This window comes from Macaca fascicularis, chromosome 6 (genome assembly GCF_037993035.2).
Source record: "Macaca fascicularis isolate 582-1 chromosome 6, T2T-MFA8v1.1".
In the NCBI taxonomy this organism is placed as follows: domain Eukaryota; kingdom Metazoa; phylum Chordata; class Mammalia; order Primates; family Cercopithecidae; genus Macaca; species Macaca fascicularis.
Window position 1 is genome coordinate 128,126,723 of NC_088380.1, and position 25,809 is coordinate 128,152,531.

At 34.1% G+C, this 25,809-nt stretch overlaps 1 protein-coding gene across 1 annotated transcript; it reads right to left on the reverse strand.

The window, feature by feature from the left end:
- Nucleotides 1–23,962: 23,962 nt before the first annotated feature.
- LOC135971408 (annexin A5-like) lies at nucleotides 23,963–25,483 on the reverse strand. The gene has a single exon (XM_065546677.2). It carries the CDS (start codon nucleotides 25,442–25,444, stop codon nucleotides 24,482–24,484), a length of 963 nt encoding a protein of 320 aa, XP_065402749.1. The 5' UTR covers nucleotides 25,445–25,483; the 3' UTR covers nucleotides 23,963–24,481.
- Nucleotides 25,484–25,809: the final 326 nt, after the last annotated feature.

Genomic DNA, 25,809 nt, shown 5'->3' on the forward strand with positions numbered 1-25,809 from the left:
CACATGAAGGTCTGAAAGAGCAAGACTTAAATAGTTCAATCCTGGTAGCTTACACGACTAATCCAGATAATAGATGGGGGCAGTTAGAGAAACCTATTAAAGCCTCCAGTAGCTATGAATCACAGTAGTGCTACTGGGCATCTTTGTTAATAACTCTAAAGTTTATATATGAAAACTGTGGCTTTGTATTGTTTTATTCTGTATTATTTAACATGACTTTCATTTAGATACCCTTTAGTAAGTAAAGAAATACTCCTTTATTATTATATATCCTACTTTTATTTAGAAATTGTATCTAATCCTTCTTGGGCATCTATCAAGATGATGATACTAATTTTCTCCTCTCTACTCTTATTGAAAATTACATTAATAGAGATCTAAAGATCGTTTAGATAAGTATTACTTTATTGAAATAAACATATTAATTCACAATTTATTATTTCAAAATATGTATTATACATGCAACTATTTATTATTTATGACTTTTCATGAATGTTCATAAAGTAAACTTGACATAACTTTTTATTTTTCTACATAATTTTGTCTAATCTTGGAAAACAAGGGGAGAAGCCAATTTGGAAGTGGATCCTCCATCCCCAAGTTATCTAGCAGGTACCATGTCGATCAGAAAAGAAGCTCCCATACAAATCCTTTCCAACTTCCTGACTCACAAAAACATAGATAAAATAAAATGGTCATTTAAACCCATTAAGGCTTGGGGTGACTTGTTATATAACAATAGGTAACTGAACACCAATTCACTTATATAAAGCTTTATGTTCCTAACAAATAAAACAGAGACTTACCTAAGCTATGCATGGTCCGTTAGTACCGGTCTGTAGCCCATACTGCAACGCTGCTGCCATGTAAAATCATCTGGTTCTATTGTTGTTTGGGAGTAAGAGATTTTTACAAGCTTTTAAATTTGTTCTATTATTAGTAGTATATTCTCTTTCCAACTATATTCAGAGGCAACATTACTGAAATATAAATTCATCATTTTCAGTTGAATTTTCAAATTAATTGATGGCAAATGTTATATTGAGAAAACAAATTAAAGTACAAAGTACTTACAACTTCTTCTGTCTTTTCCTTAACTTTTATCCCCAAATAAGAATTTTCTTTGTTTTTGCTTCTGGGTCACAAGACATTTGTTGGTTTCATTTTTGTTGCATGAGGTAAAGGGAACATATGTAGTTTTCAGGAAGCAAAAATAAATGAATAGATAAGAAAATATATAGCATACTATCTATCTGTCTATCTATCATCTGTCTCTCTCTAGATGTGTACAGATACACATTTGTTGTAAATGGCTAGGTATCTCACAAAGTAACTCAATGACTGATATAAAATTATAAAACCTTAAAAATGAATATTTCACTGTAAGTACACATGTAAATATATGTAAAATAAAAGAGGAATATCATTAAAGATAAAAAGAGTAACATATGCCCAAACAAAACATTCATCAAGACAGAGCAATCACAACCATATATTTCCAATAATATCTCAAAATTGTAAAGTAACAACAGACCAAAATAGAGGAAAAAATAAGTGTCAGACTTCAACCTATCTCTCTAAGAAATGGGTATAGAAAGTGGAAATTCTGGATATTAGCCCTTTTTCAGATGGACAGATTGCAAAAAATTTTCTCCCATTCTGGAGGTTGCCTGTTCACTCTGATGATAGTTTCTTTTGCTGTGCAGACCATCATTCTCAGCAAACTATCGCAAGATCAAAAAACCAAATACTGCATGTTCTCACTCATAAGTGGGAGTTGAACAATGAGAACACATGGACACAGGGAGGGGAACATCACACACCAGGGGGCAAGGGGAAGGATATCATTAGTAGAAATACCTAATGTAGGTGACAGGTTGATGGGTGCAGCAAACCACCATGTCACGTGTATACCTATGTGACAAAACTGCACATTCTGCACATGTAACCCAGAACTTAAACTATAATTTTAAAAGAAGAAAGAGGAAATTGTATGGGTATAAAATATTTGATAAAAAAGTAATGGATATTTATTGAATCATAGCTCTGATAAATAATACACACACACTCACACACACACACATATTTCTCAACTTGGGAGATTTGTGTCCAGGGATATTTGGCAATGGCTGGAGATGGACATTTGGACATTTGGCAATGCTGCTAACGTCCAACAATGCATAGGACAACAAAGAATTATCTAGATCAAAATGTTCATAGTGCCTCTCTAGAGAACGTTTGATATCTATTATATGTAAATGTATACACACACATAAATGTATATTTCTATAGCTCTATATACATATTAGATATCTATATATACTATTAATACATCAATTAAGGGGACAATGTGATATTTGTTGCAGGTCTAGTATTAAAACAGATTTAACAAATTAAGTTTCCTTGTTCCTTGTTCTGCTAGGTAAACAGGTCACAATATTTTTTTAGAAAACCCTCTAGTTGCTATTATATATACATGAATTGAATATAATATTTGAGAGGGAAATTTCACATTTCGCTGCATGGGTTTTTTTTTTATTATGTAAGTTACTGTATTCCTTCAATAATTGTGTTTCTAGATTAAGTAGATATTTTGTATATTGTGACTGTGGTGAATACATAATATTTTCTGCCCCAGAATACACAACTTTGAATAATTTGGTTTCTAACTGAACCCGAGATAAGTCGGTTTCTCTTTGGAGGTAAAATTAAAAGATTCCAGAGCATTTGGAAGCAGCGTGTCCTAGGTCATAAAGGTATCAGGTGCCATCTTGGGCCCTGTCCTCTTTTGCACTGCCGGTGTGAGAGATTATTACTAAATATAATACATCCTTCCAGTACTTTGAAAAAGAGAAAAGGTTAATACCCACAGCATTATATAGTTTAAATGCTTATTAATGGATATTGGACACTATATATTAACTTACTCAAAACAAGTAAGCTAAAAAAAACCAAAATTCATTAGTTCTGAGAATCAACACACACACACAAAAGCAGGGCAGAGTTCCTCCAGGGACTGGAAGGCTGTCAGGACTCTAGGCCTCTCACCCTTACTCACATCTGCATGTATGTTGTTTTTCTTTTTTTTTCTTTCTTTTTTTTTTTTTTTGAGATGGAGTCTCGCTCTGTCGCCCAGGCTGGAGTGCAGTGGCCAGATCTCAGCTCACTGCAAGCTCCGCCTCCCGGGTTTACGCCATTTCTGCCTCAGCCTCCCGAGTAGCTGGGACTACAGGCGCCTGCCACCTCGCCTGGCTAGTTTTTTGTATTTTTTAGTAGAGACGGGGTTTCACCGTGTTAGCCAGGATGGTCTCGATCTCCTGATCTCGTGATCCGCCCTCCTCGGCCTCCCAAAGTGCTGGGATTACAGGCTTGAGCCACCGCGCCCGGCCGTTGTTTTTATTTTCTTTCACTGCAGATGCCTCTCTTTCCCTGGCAGAGAACAGCTTCTGTGGAAACTCCGCATTTGCATTTGTAAAGTGTCATCATCACTAGGGGAAAGAAAATTCGCATACTTCCCCACTCAGTGCCAACTAAAAATGCAGGAGGAATGATTCTCCAGATCAGGGAGAAAATACATCACAACTGATGGAGTATGAATCACACTCAATGGAGCACAAGATTTGTGATTCTCGTCAGAAACACATAACTGGAGCGTGGAAGCCACCTCTGAAAAAGACTCCGTATCATCGTTATGGGCTCCTCATATGTTGAAATCTTAACTCTAAGTACCTCAGAATGTGACTGTATTTGGAGATAAGGTTTTTAAAGAGGTAAGTATGTTAAAATGAGGTTCTTAGGGTGGGCGTTAATCAAACATGAGTGCTGTTTTTATAGGAGGAGGAAATTAGGACACAGTTGTGTGCACATACAAAAGGACAATCACATGAAGACACAGGGAGAAGATGGCCATCTACAAGCCAAGGAGCGAGGTCTCAGAAGGAACCAACCAGCCAAGGCCCTGATCTCAGACTTTCCTCCAAAACCATGAGAAATAATTTCTGTTATGTAAGCCACACAGTCTGTAGTATTTTGTTATGGAAGCTATTGCTATTAACAGTTACTCAAAGAAGGGAATTAGTTCCTACTGAAACCAACCCATCTTCTTTTCCCATTAAAAAAAATCAGTAGTAACCCCAACAGATACCCATCATGAGATTATGCAACCAATACACACCTGGATGAAAGAAGAGATGAGTATAAGGGCTTTTTCTTTGCTCTTATCTCTGCCTGTCAGGAATCATAGCACTTATCCCACTAAACGTTGCATGATTCAGTCCACTTTCTCCATTGCTCTTACATTTCCAAATTATTTATTTTTCTTTCATTTTTACTATTAAAATTCTTAATGGGTTCAATAAGGTAGCTTAATAGTAATAATTTAGTACAGAAAATGGCATGTTACAGTTATCGTAACTCAGAATATGTTTAATGACTCCGTCTGGCTCTAAGGCATGTTGCCAGTACTTTCTTCTTACAGCATTTCACCATTCTCACCTGCTTTGCTCATGAAAACAATCTGCTCTCACATTCAATGTCTGTTTTTTCTTATTCTAATAAAAACATTTATATGCATAAATTACATACTAATTGAGAATAAATACAAAAGTGTATTTTAAAGTTAAGACTCCTCTTTATTTAGCCAAGGCCAAAGTACCATATAATTGGGGTAGAAAATCTTTAAATTGCATTACAGTAAAAGAAAATTGCAACATATATTTTACTTAGTGTTTCTAGAAAGATGTAGCATGCAATAAAAAATCATTTCTAAGCTATACAAATGCAAAGCATTTTCTCTTTCTCTCGTTTTTATTGTCAATCAACTTACATTATTATTAAAAATACTCCAGGAAATGTTTGCAACATCATTTTTTTCCTTGATGAAGATTCAGATGGGTTGAAAACAATCATCTTTGCATGGAAAATAATGCCAAATTCTATATATAAGTATAGAAAATAAGATTTTCCCACATAAACCTTAAAAATTTCTAAAACCCCTATATACTGAAACTGTAAAACACAACAAATTTCAAATTTCACCTAGACGAACAAATGCTTCTTTCAAAATATTTTTAAGAATTTCAACGAAAATGATTTCTACTCAACATACTCCTACTCATGAAAAAGTTATGCTGAATTTAACTTTGCTCTGTTACATTGAGAAATTATAATTTGGGGGAAATTAAGTATAATAAAGATGTCCTATAGAGTATAGAAACATAAAAATTACCTAAATGTTGAAAGTTTTCATATACGTCAATAGATCGATATATACTTGCTGCTACCTTTATATGCAAATAGGTTTCCAGAAGCAATAATTGATAGTTAAAATTATGTTTTTCTGCATTAAGGCACACATAGCATGCATAAAATTATTTACCATACATAGTTGACAAACAAAACTCAATTCATGAGGTCAAACTCAATTATCATTTTTAATAATTATTTTCCTTTAAAAGGCAATATAAATTTAGTGAAATAATCTGAAATGTTCTGTCTAATTTGATTATAATACTGACACTGCTGCGATTTTAAATGAAGATGCTTGCATTGCTTGTCAGATGGGGTGATAGGCTATTCAGTGGGAAAAAAAAAAAAACCCTTTTTTCAGATACACTAAGCATCAGGGCAATAAGTGGTAGTAGCATTTTATCTGAGCAAAGTTTTTTTCTCCTTTTTTATGTTAAAAAAAAAATTAGGCATACACATGGCACCAAACCAGACTGAAGAATTTTTGAAAGTCAGAAAGTACCTAAAGGAAATTATTGATCATACCTTGGAGAGAAAGTAGAAAAGAGAAGCTTTACACTATCCTTTTTATAGGCCAATGAATACTGGAGTCTCCACATCAGTCTGTCTCTAGACAGGGAAGGCAGGACAAATTAAATCAGACTTTTTTGCTCCAAGTTGATCGAATCTGTTTGTGTAGACAAAAACCTCAAAGTTCCATCATGCCAAATATATTATCTTAAGCGATTGGTTTCCTTATCATCTTTCCTTTGACATTTCACTCTGCGACAGACCAATAAACAACACCGATTTCCTTTGGAGAGTTTAATTCACATCTGGAATCTTTTAGAAAGCTTTCTTGATAGGAATAGCAATCTTAATAGGAAAGCATTCACTTTTAATTACATCTTTAAATATCACATGATTTACTTGCACACAAATTGAAGTTCTGGAAAGAATGTCAAAGCGGCTTCAACATTGATATAGTTGAATTCGTTCCCAAGGCCTGAAGAGAAATCTAGCAACCTGAGACACATTCTGAACTTTATTGATGGCACATGGACAATTATCTGACTACCCCTGGGAAATGTACATACTACAATAGTTTATTCAAAATCTTTCACAAGGGACTATTTAAGCAATAAGGACTTACTGGAGGAAGCTCCCCTGAGGATATTTAAGAAGATTGGACCCAGGGAGGAAAAGTTAGCTTATTTCCTGAATTTCCCTGTTTCTTCTATAAAATATCTTCATGGTAGCAGAAAATGTAATCCTTTTATCTTATTTTTGTAGTCATGGCAAATGTTTAAGTTTATTGGGCAGGTAGTAGGATCTAGTATCTCTGTTCACATATTCTGCTATACTCCAGGATACCTGTATTTTAGGCATTCCTGAGAACTCCTGTACCAAGAGTCACTCTGTGCTCACCACACTAGAGGGGCAAGCAGATCTGAAACTTGACCAGCTGCCATCAAAGTTTAAAGGGACAGACTTGTCAGGATTTATAGGAGACTTTATTCAGAGTTTATTTCACTTGGCTTGGGTTGAAGAGCAAACGCCCACTACCTTTCCTCATTTGAGTGAACAGCAAAACCACAATACTCAACGTGTGGCTAAAGACTCATGGCATAATTTCCTTTAGAAAGTGGAGTCCTCTGACTTATTTAATTTCTGGTTAATTTATTGTTAATAGCATGCACTGCTCTTTTCAAACTATTTTTCTAAGAATTATATAAAAATGACAGATACCTCTTTTGCTTTTGTACATAGTGTGTTTTCACACTAAAGAGTGAAACAGTAGTCAGATTTTTTAGTCATGAATGAACACATTCTATGGGACCATAAGCTTCCTAATTGTTTTTCTATCTCAGTATAGAATTTACATTATGTAATGTAATCTGAATACTGAAGTACAGAAAAATTAAGAATTATAAATTAATTCATTGAATTTAAATTCATTGAATTAATTACATTTAATTCATTGAATTGCATTAATTAACAAATTAATCTCTGTACCTCAGTATACAGATTACATTGTGCTGTATGACATTTGCTTTGGAATCATAATTTTCTTTCAGCTGAGAGAAAGGGAACAGATTGATGAGCAACTAACCAGTTTCTGCCACACTCGCCATCATTTAATTAAACATAAATATATATTTAAATATATATTTAATTATATATCTTATTGAATAAAACAAGCTCCTATTTTGTTCATTATCAACTTTATTGAGGAATAATTCATATATATCTTTAAACTGTACAATTTAATGAGTTTTGACAGTTAGAGATACCACTCATGCACAATCAAAATACAGAGTATTTTCATCACCTCACAAGATATTCAGAGCCCCTTTGCATTCTATTTCTCTTCAATCCTGACTGCAAGCAAACATTGATTTGCTTTTTGTCATTGTAGTTTATTTTGCATTAACATAATTGAAATTATACAAATTATACTTAATGTACTCTCATATCTCTGGGTTTTTTTCCACAACATAATGATTTTAAGATTAATCCATATTGCTGCATATATCAGTAGTTTATTCCTTTCATTGCTGAGTATTAGAGTTCCATTAGACAAAATATTAAATACTGTTTATTCACTGAAGATGGAAACAGTTTTTCTCGTTTTGAAGTTTCATAAATAAAATTGCTATAAATATTTATGCACAAGTCTTTGGGCAGATATATGATATTAATTATCTTGGGTAAATACATAGGCATAGAAAAATGGGGTTATGTGTTGTATATGCAGCATTTTATGAAACTGCCAAATAGTTTTTGAAAATGTTTATAGATTTGTAGCCCCATAATCAGTGAATGACACTTCCAGTTGGTTCACATTCTGGCTCATACTTGGTATTACCAATGTTTTTCATTTTAGCCATTCTAATGGTGTGTACTGGTATCTCACTGTAATTTTGATTTGTATTTCTCAGATGAGTAATGATTGTGAATGTCATCTTCTATATGCATTAAGCATTTATTTGTATGTCTTCTACAGGGAAGTCTCTATTCAAACTTTTGTCCATCTTTTATTTTGATAAGATATGTTTTATTATTTTACTTCGTTTTATGATTTTTAAGGTTCTAACCAAAAATAAATGTTGCTAGCACCAAGGAGAAAACAATTTTTCTATGTTTTTCATTTAGGACTTTTATTATTTTAGCTTTTATTTTTTAGTCTATGATAAATTTAAAGTTAACTTTATGTGCAGAGTAAGGTAAGGACTGATTTCTTCCCATGCAGTTACCCACTTGTGTGAGGACAAATTATTAAAAACCACTATGGAAAACCGTACGGAGATTCCTTAAAGAACACAAAGTAGATCGACTATTTAATCCAGCAATTTCACTACTAGATATCTACCCAGAGGAAAATAAATCATTATATGAAAAAGAGACTCACACACAAATGTTTAGAGCAGAACAGTCTGCAATTGCAAAAATATGGAACCAGCCTAGATGCCCATCAATCAACAAGTGGATAAAGAAAATGTGATATATATACACATATATATTTTATATATACATATATGTGTATATATATAAACATGGAATACTACTTAGCCATAGAAAGGAACAAAATAATGGCACTGACAGTAACCCAGATGAAGTTGGAGACCATTATTCTAAATGAAGTAGCTCAGGTATGGAAAACTAAACATGGTATGTTCTCACTTATAAGGAGGAGCTAAGCTATGAGGATGCAAAGGTGTAATCGTGATACAATGGATTTTGGGACCTTGGGGGAAAATGTGGAAGGGATGGTGAGGGATAAAAGACTACACATTGGATACAGTGTACACTGTTCAAGTGGTGGGTGCACCAAAATCTCAGAAATCACCACTAAAGAACTTATCCATGTAACCAAACATCACCCGTTCCCTAAAATCTATTAAAATTAAGAAATTTACTTTCCCAATTGAATTGCCTTGGTAAGTCTGTTAACAATTAACTGGACACACACACACACACACACAGGCAGACACAGAAACACACACATATATATAGTACAATAAAGTGAGATATATAAAAATACCTATATTGATATAGTATAGATATCGATAGACCATAGATCTATGATAAATTTAGTCTATGATAAAGTTAACTTTATGTGCAGAGTAAGGTAAGGATTGATTTCTTCCCCTGCAGTTACCCATCATAGATCTATGATCTATCGATATCTATACTATATTGATCGATATCAATCTATAGATGTATCTATATATAATGTGACATATAAATCCATATATCAATAGATATGGATATGCTGATGATAGATATCTATAGATATTCTGCTATACAGATAGATAGATACAGATACAGATATATATATATAGATCTAGATCTAGATATAGATTCCACCTATATATTTGTTTCTGGACTTTATCCCACTATGTTTATCTACATATCTATCCTGTTACCAAAATCTCATGTCCTTGATTAATGTCACTTTAAATAAGTCTTGAATTCAGGTAGTGTAGGTCTTCTCATTTGGTTCTTCCTTTTAATATTACTTTGACTATAGTAGTTTGTTTTTATTCCCATATGTTTTAAAATCAACTTATGAAAATTTCAGAAAAAGACTGAGTATATGTATTTTAATTGCAATGAATATGTATCAATTTTTGAAGATCTGGAATATTAAGTTTTCTAATCCATGATCACAATAACTCTCCAATTATATAGCTTATCAATATTTAACAATATGCTACAGCCTTTATCTTAGAGGTTTGCATATTTTTGTTCAAAGTATTCCTAGATACTTTTAATTTTTACACATTAAAGAAATTTTTTATATTAAATATTGAATTTTAGAATTTAGAAAAACACAATTCATCTTTATATTATTAACATTGTATCCTAAAAGCCTCTAAACTTAATTTTTATCTGGTAGATTTTTTTTGTTGCTGTTGATTCCTTTAGATTTTCTAGGTAAACAATCAACAATCATGTCAACTGCAAGTAGTGTCATTCCTAAACCTTATAACTTTTTTTGCCATATTGCAAAAGCTAGAACCTTCGTACAGTATTGAATAAAAGTGACAAAAGAAGATCTCTCTCGTTCACTATTTTAGGAGTAATGCATTCAATAGTTCAACAGCACAATGAGATAAATTGTGGATTATAATTTTTTGATTGACTAGTGACAAACTGTGTATATTTATATTATAAAACTGATGTTTTGATATATGTATACATTATAGAATGATTAAATACACTAACATATTGATCACATAATATACTTAATATTTTTTTGTGATGAGAACATTTAAAGTCTACTTTCTGAGCAATTTTAAAATATGTTACACATTATTATTTTGTTGTTGTTTTCAAGACAGGGTCTCGCTTTGTCACTGAGTTGGAGTGCAGTGGTGTAACCTCTGCCACTGGGGTTCAAACGACTCTCCTGCCTCAGCCTCCCGAATAGCTGGGACTAGAGGCACACATCACCACTCATGGCTGATTTTTGGATTTTTAGTAGAGATGGGGTTTCACCCTGCTGGCCAGGCTGGTCTGGAACTTTTGACCTCAAGTGACCCACCCACTTAGGCCTCCCGAAGTGCTGGGATTACAGGTGTGAGTCACCCTGCCCAGCCCATTATTATTAATTGTAGTCGCTGTGCTGACAATAGATCTCTGGAACTATTCCCTATGTCTAACTGAAATGTTTAACTATTTAACCAACATCTTTGCCCTCCCACGCAGCCCCTGTTAATCAACATTCCACTTTATGTTTCTATGAGCTAGACTATTTACAATTCCACATATAAAGGAGATCATGAAGAATTTGGCTTTCTGTGCCTGAGTTATTTCACTAGATATAATGTCTTCCAGATTTATTCATATTTTTGCAAATGACAAAATTTATTTTTCTTTTTTAGGCTGAATAATACCATTGTGCATATGTACCACAATTACTTTATCCATTCATCTGTTGATGAAACCTTTAATTCCATATCTTGACTATTGTGAATAGTGCTGCAATGAACATCAGAGTGAAGATATCTTTTTGACATACTACTTTTATTTCCTTTAAATACATATTCAAAAGAAGAATTGGTGGGTTCTATGGTAGCTCTATTTTTAAATTTTTTGAGGAACTGCCATACATTTTTCAATATAACTGTAATATTTTATATTTCTACCAACAGTGTATCAGGCTTCCCTTTTCTCTAAGTCCTCACCACATATATACATAATTCATTCTTACAGGTGTGTAGTGATATCACATTGTTTAAATTTTCATTTCCCTGATGATTAGTGATGTTGAGCACCTTTCATATAGCTATTGGTCTTTGTATACCTTCTTTTGAGAACACTCTAGTCAGGTTTTTACCTAGATAACCTTTACCAGTTTATAATGGTTCTCTTCTATTCCTAGTTTATTTTTTAAATAAATGAGGATTGACTTTTTAGAAATGACTTTTCTAATTCTATTAAAAGGATCACATGATTTTCTCCTTCATTCTGTGATGTATATTGACTGATTTTCAAGTGTTAAACTTTGCATTCTAGGGATAAAAACACACTTAGACATAATGTGTATCCTTTTTATACATTGCTGAATTTAATTTCCCAGTTGCATCCATGTGTATCATTTTTATCATAATGCTTTTACCTGATTTCACCAGACAGTAATGCACATCCCATAATATTAGCTGGAAATGTTTCCTCCTCTACTAATTTCTCTGAAAAATTTGTGCAGAATTGGCAATATTTCTTCCTTAAAAATTTATGTAATTTACTAATTAAGCCACCAGGCAATTTAGTTGCCTTTGTAGGAAGTATTTTGTATTAGTTTACCAAGGCTGCCATAACAAAATACCACAGACTGGGTGGCTGCAATAACAGTAATTTCTCTTTGTCTCAGTTCTAAAGGCTAGAAGTCCAGTATAAATGTATCTGCAGATTTGATTTCTTTTGATGCCTCTTTCCTTGGCTTGCAGGAACTGCCCTCTGGCTGTATCGCACGTTTTTTTTTGTTGTTGTTGTTGTTGTTGTTTTTTCTCTCTATGTTTGTGTGCATATCCCTGATATCTATCTGTGTATCCAAATTTCTTTTTTTTATCAGTCAGATGATTAGGGCCCATCCTAATGGCTTAATTTTGAACTAGTTATTTTTTTAAAGATCTTATGTACAAATACAGTTACATTTTAAGGCACTAGGGGTTAGCACTTCAACATAATAATTTGAGAGGCATGCAATTAAGCCAATAAGTGCTAAAACAGAAATTCAATTTCTTTAATAGATACAGAGCCATTCAGGTTGTTTCTCCCTGAGTGTGTTTTATGCTCTCTTTTTTTGTATGAACAGTTTAGCTAAGTGTTTATCAACTTTATTGATCTTTTTTTAAGAACCAGCTTTTAGCTTTGTTAATTTTCTCTATTTTCTGCTTTTCCTTTCATTGTTTCTACTCCTTATTATTTCAGTTTTTATCTATGTGGGCTTTACGGTAATATTCCTAGCTTCTTGAAAGAATGTTTTATTTTATTTTATTTTATTTATTTATTTATTTAATTAATTTATTTTTTTTTTGAGACAGAGTCTCGCTCTGTTGCCCAGGCTGGAGTGCAGTGGCCGGATCTCAGCTCACTGCAAGCTCCGCCTCCCGGGTTTACGCCATTCTCCTGCCTCAGCCTCCCAGGTAGCTGGGACTACAGGCGCCCACCACCTCGCCCGGCTAGTTTTTTGTATTTTTTATTAGAGACGGGGTTTCACCGTGTTAGCCAAGATGGTCTCGATCTCCTGACCTCGTGATCCGCCCGCCTCGGCCTCCCAAAGTGCTGGGATTACAGGCTTGAGCCACCATGCCCGGCCTATTTTATTTTATTTTTTATTTTTTTATTTTTTTTGAGACAGAGTCTCACTCCATAGCCCAGGCTGGAGTGCAGTGGCCGGATCTCAGCTCACTGCAAGCTCCGCCTCCCGGGTCCACGCCATTCTCCTGCCTCAGCCTGCCGAGTAGCTGGGACTACAGGCGCCCGCCACCTTGCCCGGCTAGAATATTTGATTTTAAATCTTTATTCCTTACTAATATAATCATTTAGTGCTGTAAGTGTCTCCTCTAAACAATGCTCTAGCTACAGTTCATGTGTCGGTATCGTGTATTTTTATTGTCATTCAATTTAATTTTTTTCTGATTGTTTCTTTGTTGCTGGTTATATGAAGCATTTTAACTTTTTAATATTTGATATTTTCCTAAATATCTTATTCTAGTTACTAATTTAATTCTGCTTTTGTCAGAGAACATCCATGATGTGGTTTCATCTGATATATATTTATCAAGATTTGTTTTATAGTTAGCCAAGCATATGCTTCAATTTTACTATTTTCTATTTGGTTTGTTGTATTGTTTTAATAAGTACAGTTTTTGTGAACTAGGCCTTTTGGTACATATGCATGTTTTCCATTAAAAAGTGAATGAGCTTAATACGCAGCTTCAAGGTTTGGACCAAAAGATATGCAGTACATGCATTAAGACAGGAGTTTCAGCCGGGCGCGGTGGCTCACGCCTGTAATCCCTGCACTTTGGGAGGCCGAGGCAGGCGGATCACGAGGTCAGGAGATCGAGACCATCCTGGCTAACACGGTGAAACCCCGTCTCTACTAAAATACAAAAAATTAGCCAGGCGCGGTGGCGGGCGCCTGTAGTCCCAGCTACTCGGGAGGCTGAGGCAGGATGGCGCGAACCCGGGAGGCAGAGCTTGCAGTGAGCCAAGATGGTGCCACTGCACTCCAGCCTGGGCGACAGAGTGAAGACTCCGCCTCAAAAAAAAAAAAAAAAAAAAAAAGACAGGAGTTTCATATACCCAAAAAGGACGGTTCAAAATCTTTTTAAATTAGTAACAGTTCAATTTTTCCAATCATTTCTGAGCATTTTGAGCTAAATAAGGTGCCCATAAGTAGATAAGTATTAAGTATCCTAAATAATTATTTGATAAATCCTAATTTACTTCCTATCAGTATGGTAGTAATTACATCAATAAAATAGTTGATTAATTTAAATAAAATTAAAGAAGAACTACTTAAATTGGCACTGATAAGTCATTCAACGAACAATTCTGTTGATAGACCTCTAGGTGTATTGTTGTATTTTTGTGTTTTGTTTGTTTGTTTGTTTTTTGGTTGAGACATGGTTTTGCCATGTTGAAAGGCTGATACTAAACTCTCAGGCTCAAATGACTCACCTGTCTTGGCCTCCCAACGTGTTAGGATAACAGTCATGAGCCACTATACCCAGCCAACATAAGATTCTTGATGTGACAATATTCCTAGTGTATACGTAGGAATGAATTTACATAAATATCATTTTAATAATACATTTTTATCAACACATATTAACATTAAAAATAAGTGGCAGTGGAGGTTGAAAAAATGTGTGTTTTAATTCTCTATCACTATTTCCTGATGTGTTGGTTATTGTTTTACTAGTTTTAAAGATTATAAAACACTAACTATACTGTTGATATGACCCGTTTCTGGACTAGATTCGCAAAGTTGGCTAGTGCTTACATGTCCAGCTGTGCTAGAATACACCAGGTAGAGAAAAATGGGATAGCTGGCAATGAACTCTATATACTAGAGTCACATCTCAGCAGAGGAGAGAAAGGTGTAGCAGAAAGTACTAGCTCTGCTTTCCCTGCAAGAGTACTCATCATTTGAAACCTATAAAATCCAAAAGCAGAGTAAAGGCAAAATTTTATAAAAGAGTATTGAGCAGGTATAAAGGCCTGACTGAACCCCATGGCAACAGAGGCTATAAAAATTTCATTAGTGACAGCTTTTGTCTACTAATCTGCTGAGGGTGTTTCACCATCTTATCACATAAATTAATGATAACAATATCTAAATGCCACTCTATAAAAGATAGATTATTTATCTTTTATAATTTCAGTTCTATTGATATTCAAGGTAAAGTGTTCCATCCCCAGATCATATAGTACCATAAAGCCATTTATTTAGCTAAATTTTGTACCTCACCACTTACACATTCAAATTAATTGGATTAGTGATGACTTTCAAATCATTGGACAATAAAGTTTTTGTTATTTTTAATAAAAACGTCTCATATACTCCACACAGAGATTCCCTCTTGACAATTTTTTCACTTCACTCTCATCACAGTTTCATGACTTTTTGTTTTATTATTTTTCCTTTAATTTTTGTTTTAAATTCCAGGGTACACATGCAGGATGTGCAGGCTTGTTACATAGGTATACGTGTGCCATCATGGGTTGCTACACCCATCAACCCATCACCTAGGTATTAAGCTCAGCATGCATTAACTATTTTTCCTAATGCTCTCTCTCCTTTCATGACTTTTTAATTAGTCTTGAAATACTAAAATACTTTTATAGCACTTCCTATGACCTAGTCCAGTTTATTTTAAAATTTAAATCTAAAGTGTATATAAAGCTTTCTGTATATCTACCTCTTGCCACACAGGATTGTTTTCTTTTTTTGACATGGTAGAAAGGCATTTTTTGAAGATAAAGAGGAAAATATAGATATCTCCTTATGTGACTAATAGTGATCACATTCTGCTCTCATCCCTTAATACCAATCTCTGGTTGGTGGGGCTGTTTAAATTATCCTTGTTCATGGGCTATGGGATTCATGGAGATGTCATGACATACATCTCCAATGAATAGACGATTGACAAGTGTAGCCACCATTTACGGTTGTTCTTCATTGAGAGACATTACACAATATTCTGCTGATACACATTCTTGCATCCCATTTTATGGCCAGATCCTCAAGATTGTTGTCTCAATCCTGAGGCCGCCATGCATGTCTATATGTTTTGGATATATCCTCTTTAATTTGGGGAAACTGGTTCCTCTTTGCCTGTTTTCCAGTAGCACAGGCACTTAATTAGTATATGAAAGACCAATACTCTCACCTTTTATAGGGCCCAGGTCTTTAAAAGTTATTCTTTTTTTTTTAATGTATTTATTATTATTATACTTTAAGTTGTAGGGTACATGTGCATAACGTGCAGGTTTGTTACATATGTATACTTGTGCCATGTTGCTGTGCTGCACCCATCAACTCGTCATTTACATCAGGTATAACTCCCAATGCAATCCCTCCCCCCTCCCCATGATAGGCCCCGGTGTGTGATGTTCCCCTTCCTGAGTCCGAGTGATCTCATTGTTCAGTTCCCACCTATGAGTGAGAACATGCGGTGTTTGGTTTTCTGTTCTTGTGATAGTTTGCTAAGAATGATGGATTCCAGCTGCATCCAAGTCCCTACAAAGGACTCAAACTCATCCTTTTTTATGGCTGCATAGTATTCCATGGTGTATATGTGCCACATTTTCTTAATCCAATCTGTCATTGATGGACATTTGGGTTGATTCCAAGTCTTTGCTATTGTGAATAGTGCTGCAATAAACATACGAGCTCAACTCCCTCAGATATAGAGAGAAGAAATACCTCCTCTTCTCTCTTATGTGAAAAACTATTTGCTTTCTTTTTCCATGGTAACATTTTTCACATGGCCCACTGTTCTTTACATTATCATTTAGATCAACTACGGATAAATGAGTGTTGGCAGAGCTGGGCTCACATATTTCTCACTGAATTTTGTGGAGTAGAAGCTGGCTACAATTGCTGGCAGGTTTCTGAACTTAGGCTGAAGGTTCCTGGTACCTTTTAAACACAGGGAGAACACATGTCTTATTATATGACCGCACACAACTTCCCAACACGCACATGCACAAACACACACACACTTGAGTCTTTCAGCAGGTCTGCCATATTCCCGAGTACTTCACCAGGTACAATTAAAGATGCAACATCAACAATGTCAGAGTGCTCTGGTTTCCATCCAAGAAGATAAGACACTGCTTACCTACTGTATCTGAGGATATAGGATAGATCTAACCATCAGAAAAAAATAGATTTGTCACAGTTATTATAGGAGCGATAGGATATGTTAAAGGCAAACACTGAAAACTTAATGATTTTGCCTGCAATCTCATTTCTTTTCTACATAAATAGAATCCATTTCTGAGAAAAACTTGATGTCTTACGGGGCTCTGCAGGCAAGGATTGTGACTATGATCCTGCCAAAGCTTTAAAACACATTGTTTCCTTTACCCATTATCAAGAAGTTTGCCTGAAATTTGTTTCCAAGGAAGAATTAAAAAATACAAATCTAAGCAGAATAAAACTAAATATGAGATTTTTGTTTCTCATATTTTTAGGTGCATATGAAACATTCCTACCCAATTTCTTTTCTGATGTTTTTTCTTACCAGCCATGCCTCTCTACACTTCAAACACTTCTTTATCTCCAAAAAACAATGCTGATTCTAAACTACTTTCATTTCACCTCACATGTGACTCTATCCTTTGCTTCATCTTGCCCTAGCTCCACTCTGCCAAAGATCCATAGAACAGGAAATATTCTTTTCAGTGACTTTCTACTTCTCTGATGAGAACAAAGCACATTCCATAAACAGACCTTAGAAATATATCAGAAATTAATGTTACATCAAGAATCTTATCTTGCCTGGGTATAGTGGCTCATGCCTGTAATCCTAATATGTTGGGAGGCCAAGACAGTGGATCATTGAAGCCCGAGAGTTCAGTATCAGCCTTTCAACATGGCAAAATCTTGTCTCGATAAAAAAAAATAATAATACAAAACTTAGCCAGGCACGGTGGTGCATGCCTATGGTCCCAGCTACTTGGGATGCTGAGATGGGAGGATCACTTGAGTCCAGGAAGTCGTTGAGGCTACAATGAGTCATTATTGTGCCACTGCACTTCACCCTGGGCAACAGAGCAAGACACTGTCTCAAAAAAAAAAAAAAAAAGAAAAAAAGAAAAAAAACTTTTGCTTTTTTCTTCTTTTGTATCTAATAGTATAGAATATTAGTCTATTTCATGCTGAGCCTATTTATTCAGAGCAGCAGCCTAGGTCATACTATTTACAAACATATTTTTCTTACTTCTAGAGTAACAAAAGGTATATTAGTTAGCATGTATTTTTCTTCCTCTGAAAGGCTTTCATTACTAGAAGGTACATGGGTCCCAGTAATAAATGCTCCCACTTAGACCAAGTCAGGAATGTATGCCTACTGGGTTATACATAGTCCTAAGGATCATGGACTATATAGTAGCCTCATGTATCATAATACACTATCTCATAATTCTTCTGGTTGTTTCTCCTATGTATAATGCTTTCCCATCTTGGAAATTTATGTGAAATTGACTAAATAAATAATGGAATCTGGTTCATTATAGATTCTTGCATAATTCTAATTATTCTAGTATCTATAAAAATATCTTGGAAAGAGTATCAAAATCAATATTAAGTTTGCTCATTTTGTATTTTTAATTATCCTTTGTTTATTAATTTTTCAGGAATAAGTATTAGCACCAAATTCAATGGTCCTTCTTCTAATAAAACCTGTAATGCAAGCATTAGGAGACATATCATGTGAAATGATTAGATAACAAAAATATACTGTATCTTCCCATTAGTTTGGTCTATACCTTCCTATAAGTCTACCTATATTTGGGCAACTTTTCTGACTTTGTCTTAACGTCATGACATAAAACTTCTGTCCTGCTCTAGTCCTCAAAATGGCTATATCAAGATAGAAGTGGTAAAACAAGAAATGGGATAAGCCATGGTGAACTCCCAGGATTTTAAGGATGTTCCATAATCAGACTCTAAGAGAATAATGTAAATTAGTGTTAAGGCACAATAACCAGCATTTAAGGATAAATTAAAAAATTAGAGTTCAGAAAGGGCAATGCGGGATTGACTAAAATTTTATGAACATTTGTAACCAGAATCTCAGGTTATTTTAAATGTGTAAAATATAGAAAGTGCAGTTTTCTCTTCCCTAAAGGTAGATTAACAATGTCCACACTAGGACAGTTTTTTTAGAAATTTTTAAATCTATTTTTAATTGAAAAATAATCATGTATATTTATAAGGTATAATGTGATGTTTTCATCTAAGTGTACGTTGTAGAAAGATTCAGTCAAGCTCGTTAATATATCCATCACCTCACCAACTTGCCTTTTTGTCTGGTGAGTATGTTAAAAATCTATTCTTTAAACAATATTGAAATATGCAATACATTATTAACTGTGGTCGCATAAAGTACAATTGATTGCTAAAACTTATTCCTTCAGTCTGAGACTTTTTACCCTTTGATCAACATCTTCCCCTTTCCTATGGTTTCTCCTCCTCTCCAGCCTCAAGTATTTACCTTTCTACTCTCCATTTCTATCAGATCAACTTTTTAAGACTCCACATCTAAGTGAGATCATACAGAATTTGTATTTCTGTGCCTGGCTTATTTCACTTAGCATAACATTGTCCAATTTCATTGATGTTGTTATAAATGATAGAATTTCCTTCTCTCTAAAGACTGAATACTATTCCATTGCGTATATATGCCACATTTTCTTGATCCATTCATCTGCTGATGGACAGTTACGGTGATTTCATATCTTAGCTATCATGAATAATATTAAAATGAACATGGGAGTATAGGTATCTCTTTAGCAAATCAATTTCAATAACTTTGGATACATCTTTAGAAATTTTCTAAACTTGAAGAGGAGAGAACACTTCCAAATGAATTTGCAAGACCAGAATTACCCTCACACCAAAAACTGACAAGGATATTACAAAAAAACAAAATTAGAAGCCAATGTCCCTGATGAAAATAGATGTAAAAATCCTCTAACGAAATGCTAGCAAACTGAATTCAAAAGCATATTAAAAGTATCATTGACCATTCCACCCTCATCTGATAAGATTTATCCCGGAGATGCAAGAACAATCCAATAATGCAAATCTATAAATATAATACACCACCTTAACAGAATGAAGACCAAAAATTATATGACCATCTCAGAAGATGCAGAAAAAGCATCTGACATAATTCTACATCCTTTCATAACAAAAACTCTAAAAAAATACGGTATAGAAGGAATGTACCTCAACATAATAAAGGCCACATATAAAAAATCCACAGCAAACATCATACTCTAAGGTGAAAGTTGAAAGCTTTTCTTCTAAATTCCAGAAGAGAAGGATGCTTACCTTCACTGCTTCTATTTAACATGGTACTGGAAGCCTAGCTAGGGCAACTGGCAAGAGGGAGAAATAAAAACATCCAAAATAGAAAGAAGGAAATTACATTGCTCTTATTTATAAACATAATACTATATAAGGAAAACTCAACTCCAATAAAACCTGTTAGAATTGATAAACAAATTCAGTAAAGTTTCAAGATACAAAAATCAACATACAAAAACCAGTAGTGTTTCTGTGTATACCAACAAACCACTATCTGTAAAATAATAATAATAATAAAATATCATTTACATAGCTACCAAAAAATTACTTGGGAATAACTTTAACCACACATGTGAAAGACCTGTACACTGAAATCTATAAAATATTGAGAAGGAAATAGAAGTAAGCACAAATGAATGGAAAGAAAACTTTTTCTCATAGATTGGAAGAATTAATACTAATAAAATCTCCAAACTACCCAAAGTGATCTACAGATTTAATATAATCCTTATATCAAAATTCCAAAGACATTTTCACAGAAATAAAGAAATCCTAAAATATGTGTTGAATCATGAAAGGTTCTAAATAGCAAAAGCAATCTTGGGCAAAAAGAACAAAACTGGGGGCTCCACAAATTCTAAACTCAAAATATATTATAAAGGTATAGCAAATAAAACAGCATTATACTGGCATAAAAACAGACACATAGACTAAAGAAACAGAATTGAGAGCCAAGAAATAAATCCACACATTTATGACCAATTTATCTTCAACAAAGATGCAAAAAACACACATTTTGGAAAAGATAGTCTCTTCAATAATTCGTGTTGGGACTATTCAATATCTACATGCAGAAGAATGAAATTAGACTCATGTCTCATATTATATATAAAAATCAACGAAAATATATTAAAGACTTTAACGCAAGCCTGAAACTATAAAACTACTTGAAGAAACCATAGTGGAAATGTTTCATGACACTGGTTTGGGCAATTATTTTTTTGGATATAAACTCAAAAGCACAGAAACTAAAAGCAAATATGGATAAATGGAATTACATCAAACTAAAATTTCTGCTTAGTCAAGAAAAGAATCAACAGACAGTCTACAGCATGGGACAAAATATTTCATAACCATATATTTGATAAGGAGTTAATATCCAAAATATATAAGGAACTCAAATAACCCAATAGTAAGAAAACAAATAACGGATTTAAAAATAGACAAAAAATTTGGATATTTCTCAAAAGAAGATATACAAATGGTCAATTAAATATAAACAATGCTGAGCAGCATTAATCATCAGAGAAATACAAACTAAAACCACTATGAGACAGCATCTCATACCAATTAAAATGGACATTATAAAAAAGACGAAGGATAAATATTGGTGAGGATGTGGGGAAATAGAACATTGCACACTGGTGGTGTCATTATAAACTAGTACAACTGTCCTGGAAAATGTCATAAAAAATCCTAAGAAAAAAATTACATTGTCATATGATTCAGCAATTCTACTACTGGGCATATATCCAAAGAAAATAAAATTAATGTAATCCAGGACTTTGGGAGGCCAACGCAGGCAGATCACTTGAGCTTAGGAGTTCAAGACTACCCTGGGCAACAAGAAAAAAACCCAATTCTACAAAAAAATAAAATAAAATACAGTACAAAATTTAGCTGGGCGTGGTGGTACTTGCCTATACTCCCAGCAAATCAGGAGACTGAGACAGGAGGATTGACTGAGCCTAAGAGGTCAAGGCTGCCATGAGCAGTGGTTGTGCCACTGCACTCCAGCCTGGGAGACAGAGAGAGACCCTGACTCAAAAATAAAAAAAAAATAAATAAAAATAAAATAAGATAAAATCGTTGAAGAGATATCTTTACTCCCCTGTTCATTGCAGCATTACTCATAATAGCCAAGATATGGAATGTACCTAAGTGTATATCAGTGGATGAATGGATAAAGGAAATATGTCATATATTCCCAATTCAGCTCTAAAAAGGAAGGAAATATTGTCATTTGCAACAAAATGGATAAGCCTGGAAGACATTATATTAAGTGAAATAAAGCAAGCACAAGAAAACAAATATCACACGGGAGACTGAGGCAGGAGAATTGCTTGAACCCGTGAGGCAGATGTTGCAGTGAGCCGGGATTGTGCCATTGCACTCCAGCCTGGTCAAAAAGAGTGAAATTCAGTCTCAAAACAAACAACAACAAAAACAAAAAACAAATATCACATGATTGCACTTACATTTTACACCTAAAAAAATTTAACTTGAAGAAGTAGAGTAGGATAATGGTTACCTAAGGATAGGAGTGGCATGGAGTTGGGAAGATATTGGTCAAAGTATTCAAAAATTCAGTCAGATAGGAGGAATAAGGTCCAGAGATGTAATTCACAACATAATGACTATTGTCAATAACAATATATTATATTATTGAAAATTGCTAAAGGCAAACTTTGAGTGTTTTCACCAAAAAAGGATGTAATATCATGCATATGTTAATTAGCTTCATGTAGCCATTCTTCAATGAATACATATTTCAAAAGAATATGTTGTACATGATAAATAATTTTTATTTGGCAATTTAAAATAAATTAGTATAAAATAAATAAATATAAAGTAAGCTGAATTGAAATATGGTCCTTTATTTTTGCTACATTGACAATAATGGATGACCTTCTTAGACACACAAAAATTGGAGAGCAGAAAGAGGTGGAGTATTTTGAAAGTGGTAAATGAAAATGTCTATCAACTCAGAATTCTGCATTCATTGAAAATTTTCCTAAGGAATAAAAGTAAATTAACAACTTTCTCAGATGAAAGAAAAAGAAAAAATATGGCCAAGAGACCTGATCTAAAAGAACTTATAAAGAATATCCTTAATATAGAAGAAATGATACCAGAAAGAAACATGGAAAACTAAGAATGAAGGGAAATGAGACAAATAGTAAACAAACTGTGTAAATAAAATAGACTATTCTTCTCCTCTTGAAATCTTCAACACATGTTTGACATTTGAAACAAAAGTTGAAACATTGTCTGATGGTGTTTTTAAAATATGTGCATGCAATATATAAGACACTTATATATTATGTGTCTACGATGGTAACATTTTTATATTCCAACTTAAGTACAAAAAGATTGATTTATAATAGGCTATGGAGAGTTTTTGCATTTTTTAAAAACCCTAGAGTAACTATTGAAAACTACACAAATATATTCAAAATCACAATATATAAAGTAGAAGATAAAATAATGAACAAACAAAAATGAACAATAAAATTATAATCTATATCCACACCGTAACTATTTCACATGCAAATAATCTAAAAATATCAATTAAAAGTCAGAACTTATCAAAATGGATTAAAAAAATACATGATACAACTCTATACTACCAACAAGAAACTCATTATAACCATAGTAACATAGGTAGGCAAAAAGCAGAAGATACACCATAGTAACACTATTCAGTAGTAAGCAGGAGTGTCTATATTAATATAAGACAAAGTAAACTTCAGAGCAAAAAAAGAAATAAAAATTACCAGACAAAAAAGGAATATTTTTATTTCTTAATTCACTAAGAGTAATGACAATATGTCATAGAAGCTACTATTTAATTTATGTCTTAGCAAATATTTTAGTGGTTATTGTTAAATATTTATTTATTTATTTATTTATTTATTTATTTTTATTTATTTTTTTTTTTCAGGGGGACAGAAATGTTTATTTTTCATTAATCTTTTGAATACAATCACCATAATTTTACAGGTTTAGTTTAGCTGCGAACTTGGACTAATAACATTTCCAAGAGTTCACAATTTCATGGCTAAGCTTCTGATTAAGGTATCATGGTTACAAATGTAATATAAATGAAGTTTTTAAAAAAGGCTAAAAGCAATCTGGCCTCTTAAAGAAAAATATATAAATGGAAAATGGCCAGGCATTAAACTTAGTAACATAAGTATACTTAAGTACTAGAGCAGTCAAAGAGATCTCCACCAGAGATCAGAAGGAAGCACCACTATTTTCTTCTATGATGCGTATGTGTTGTTCGTGAGCATGCTAGTATGAATAAGGCAATGTGTCAAGCCCTGGCATACAAATGCAGCTAGAGGTGCTGAAGGAAGGCAGTGGGGCGGCAGAGGCACACAGCAGGGAGCTCTTCCCCGTGACACATTAGTCTTCTCCTCCACAGAGCAGCAGAAGAGCTTTCTTATAGTCCCCAGACGTATCTCCCTTAATCATGGAATAAAGAGAGGTGGCAAAATTCTTCCTAAACTCCTTCCTGATGTTAAGCAGATCAAGCTCACTCCTGGATACCATGACTCTGATGAGGGTATGATCATCTGTCCCAGCTCCCTTCATAGCATAATAGAGGGTCTCCGCAAGGTAGGCAGGGATACTTCGAATAGATTTCACGACAGCAAGGAGTAGTTGCTCCAAATTGCCAGAAGTCTCCCGGTCAATGGTTTCCTCAATTTGAAATCCTGATATAGTCATGTACTTGTCAAACACCTTTCTCAAATGGGACACACTTCGTGTTCCAAAGATGGTAATAAATTTTTCTTCATCTGTCCCCCATTTAAGTTCTCCAGCCTGAAATAAAGCCTGAGCATCTTGTTCAACTTGAGCTTCATCAATTCCAGCATCAGGGTCTCTGTTAGCCTGAAGGAGAACCACCAACATCCGCTGGTAGTACCCTGAAGTGTCCCCCACCACGTCATCTTCCAGGCTTGAGCCATATTCTTCTTCATAAACTTCTTTGATGGCTCTTAGTTCTTCAGGTGTCCTTGAAGCAATAATTTCTGTCAGTACTTTTTCATCTGTTCCAGCTCCCTTCAAGGCATGTTTCAGTTCATAAGCATCATAAAGCCGAGAGGGTTTCATCAGAGCCACAATTAATTTTTCAAATTTTCCAGTTAGTTCTGATTTCAGGTCATCCAGAAGATCCCTGCCAAACAGAGTCTTAAAAGCCGCAGAGATTTCCTGGCGCTGAGCATTACTTCGGGATGTCAACAGAGTCAGGATGCTCTCCTCATCCGTGCCCAGGCCTTTCATGGCCTTCCGAAGAGTTTCTGCATCAGCCCGCTCATCAAATCCAGGGAAGTCCGTCACAGTGCCTCTGAGAACCTGTGCCATGGCGACGAGTCAGGCCAGGGGAAGGTGAAGCAGGACTGCAAAAAACCAATATTTATTTTTTATATTTCTTTTTTCTTTCTTTTATTTATTTGTTAACTAGTTATCTCTAAGATCTTTAGACAAGAATACCAATTAACTATCAAAAATTAATGTCTCAGTCCTCAACACAGATTATTACAAAAAAAAACTGAATTACTCTTCTATCATAGAGTATCATAGAATGATAGAAGTCTAATTAGACAAACACAAAACATTAATAAAACCATTAATCAGTTCCAGTAGACTTTTGGTGGAGTTTTCTAAAATCATATTTTCAGTGAAGAGAGTTTGATTTATTTTCCTATGCAGATACATGTATTTCTTTT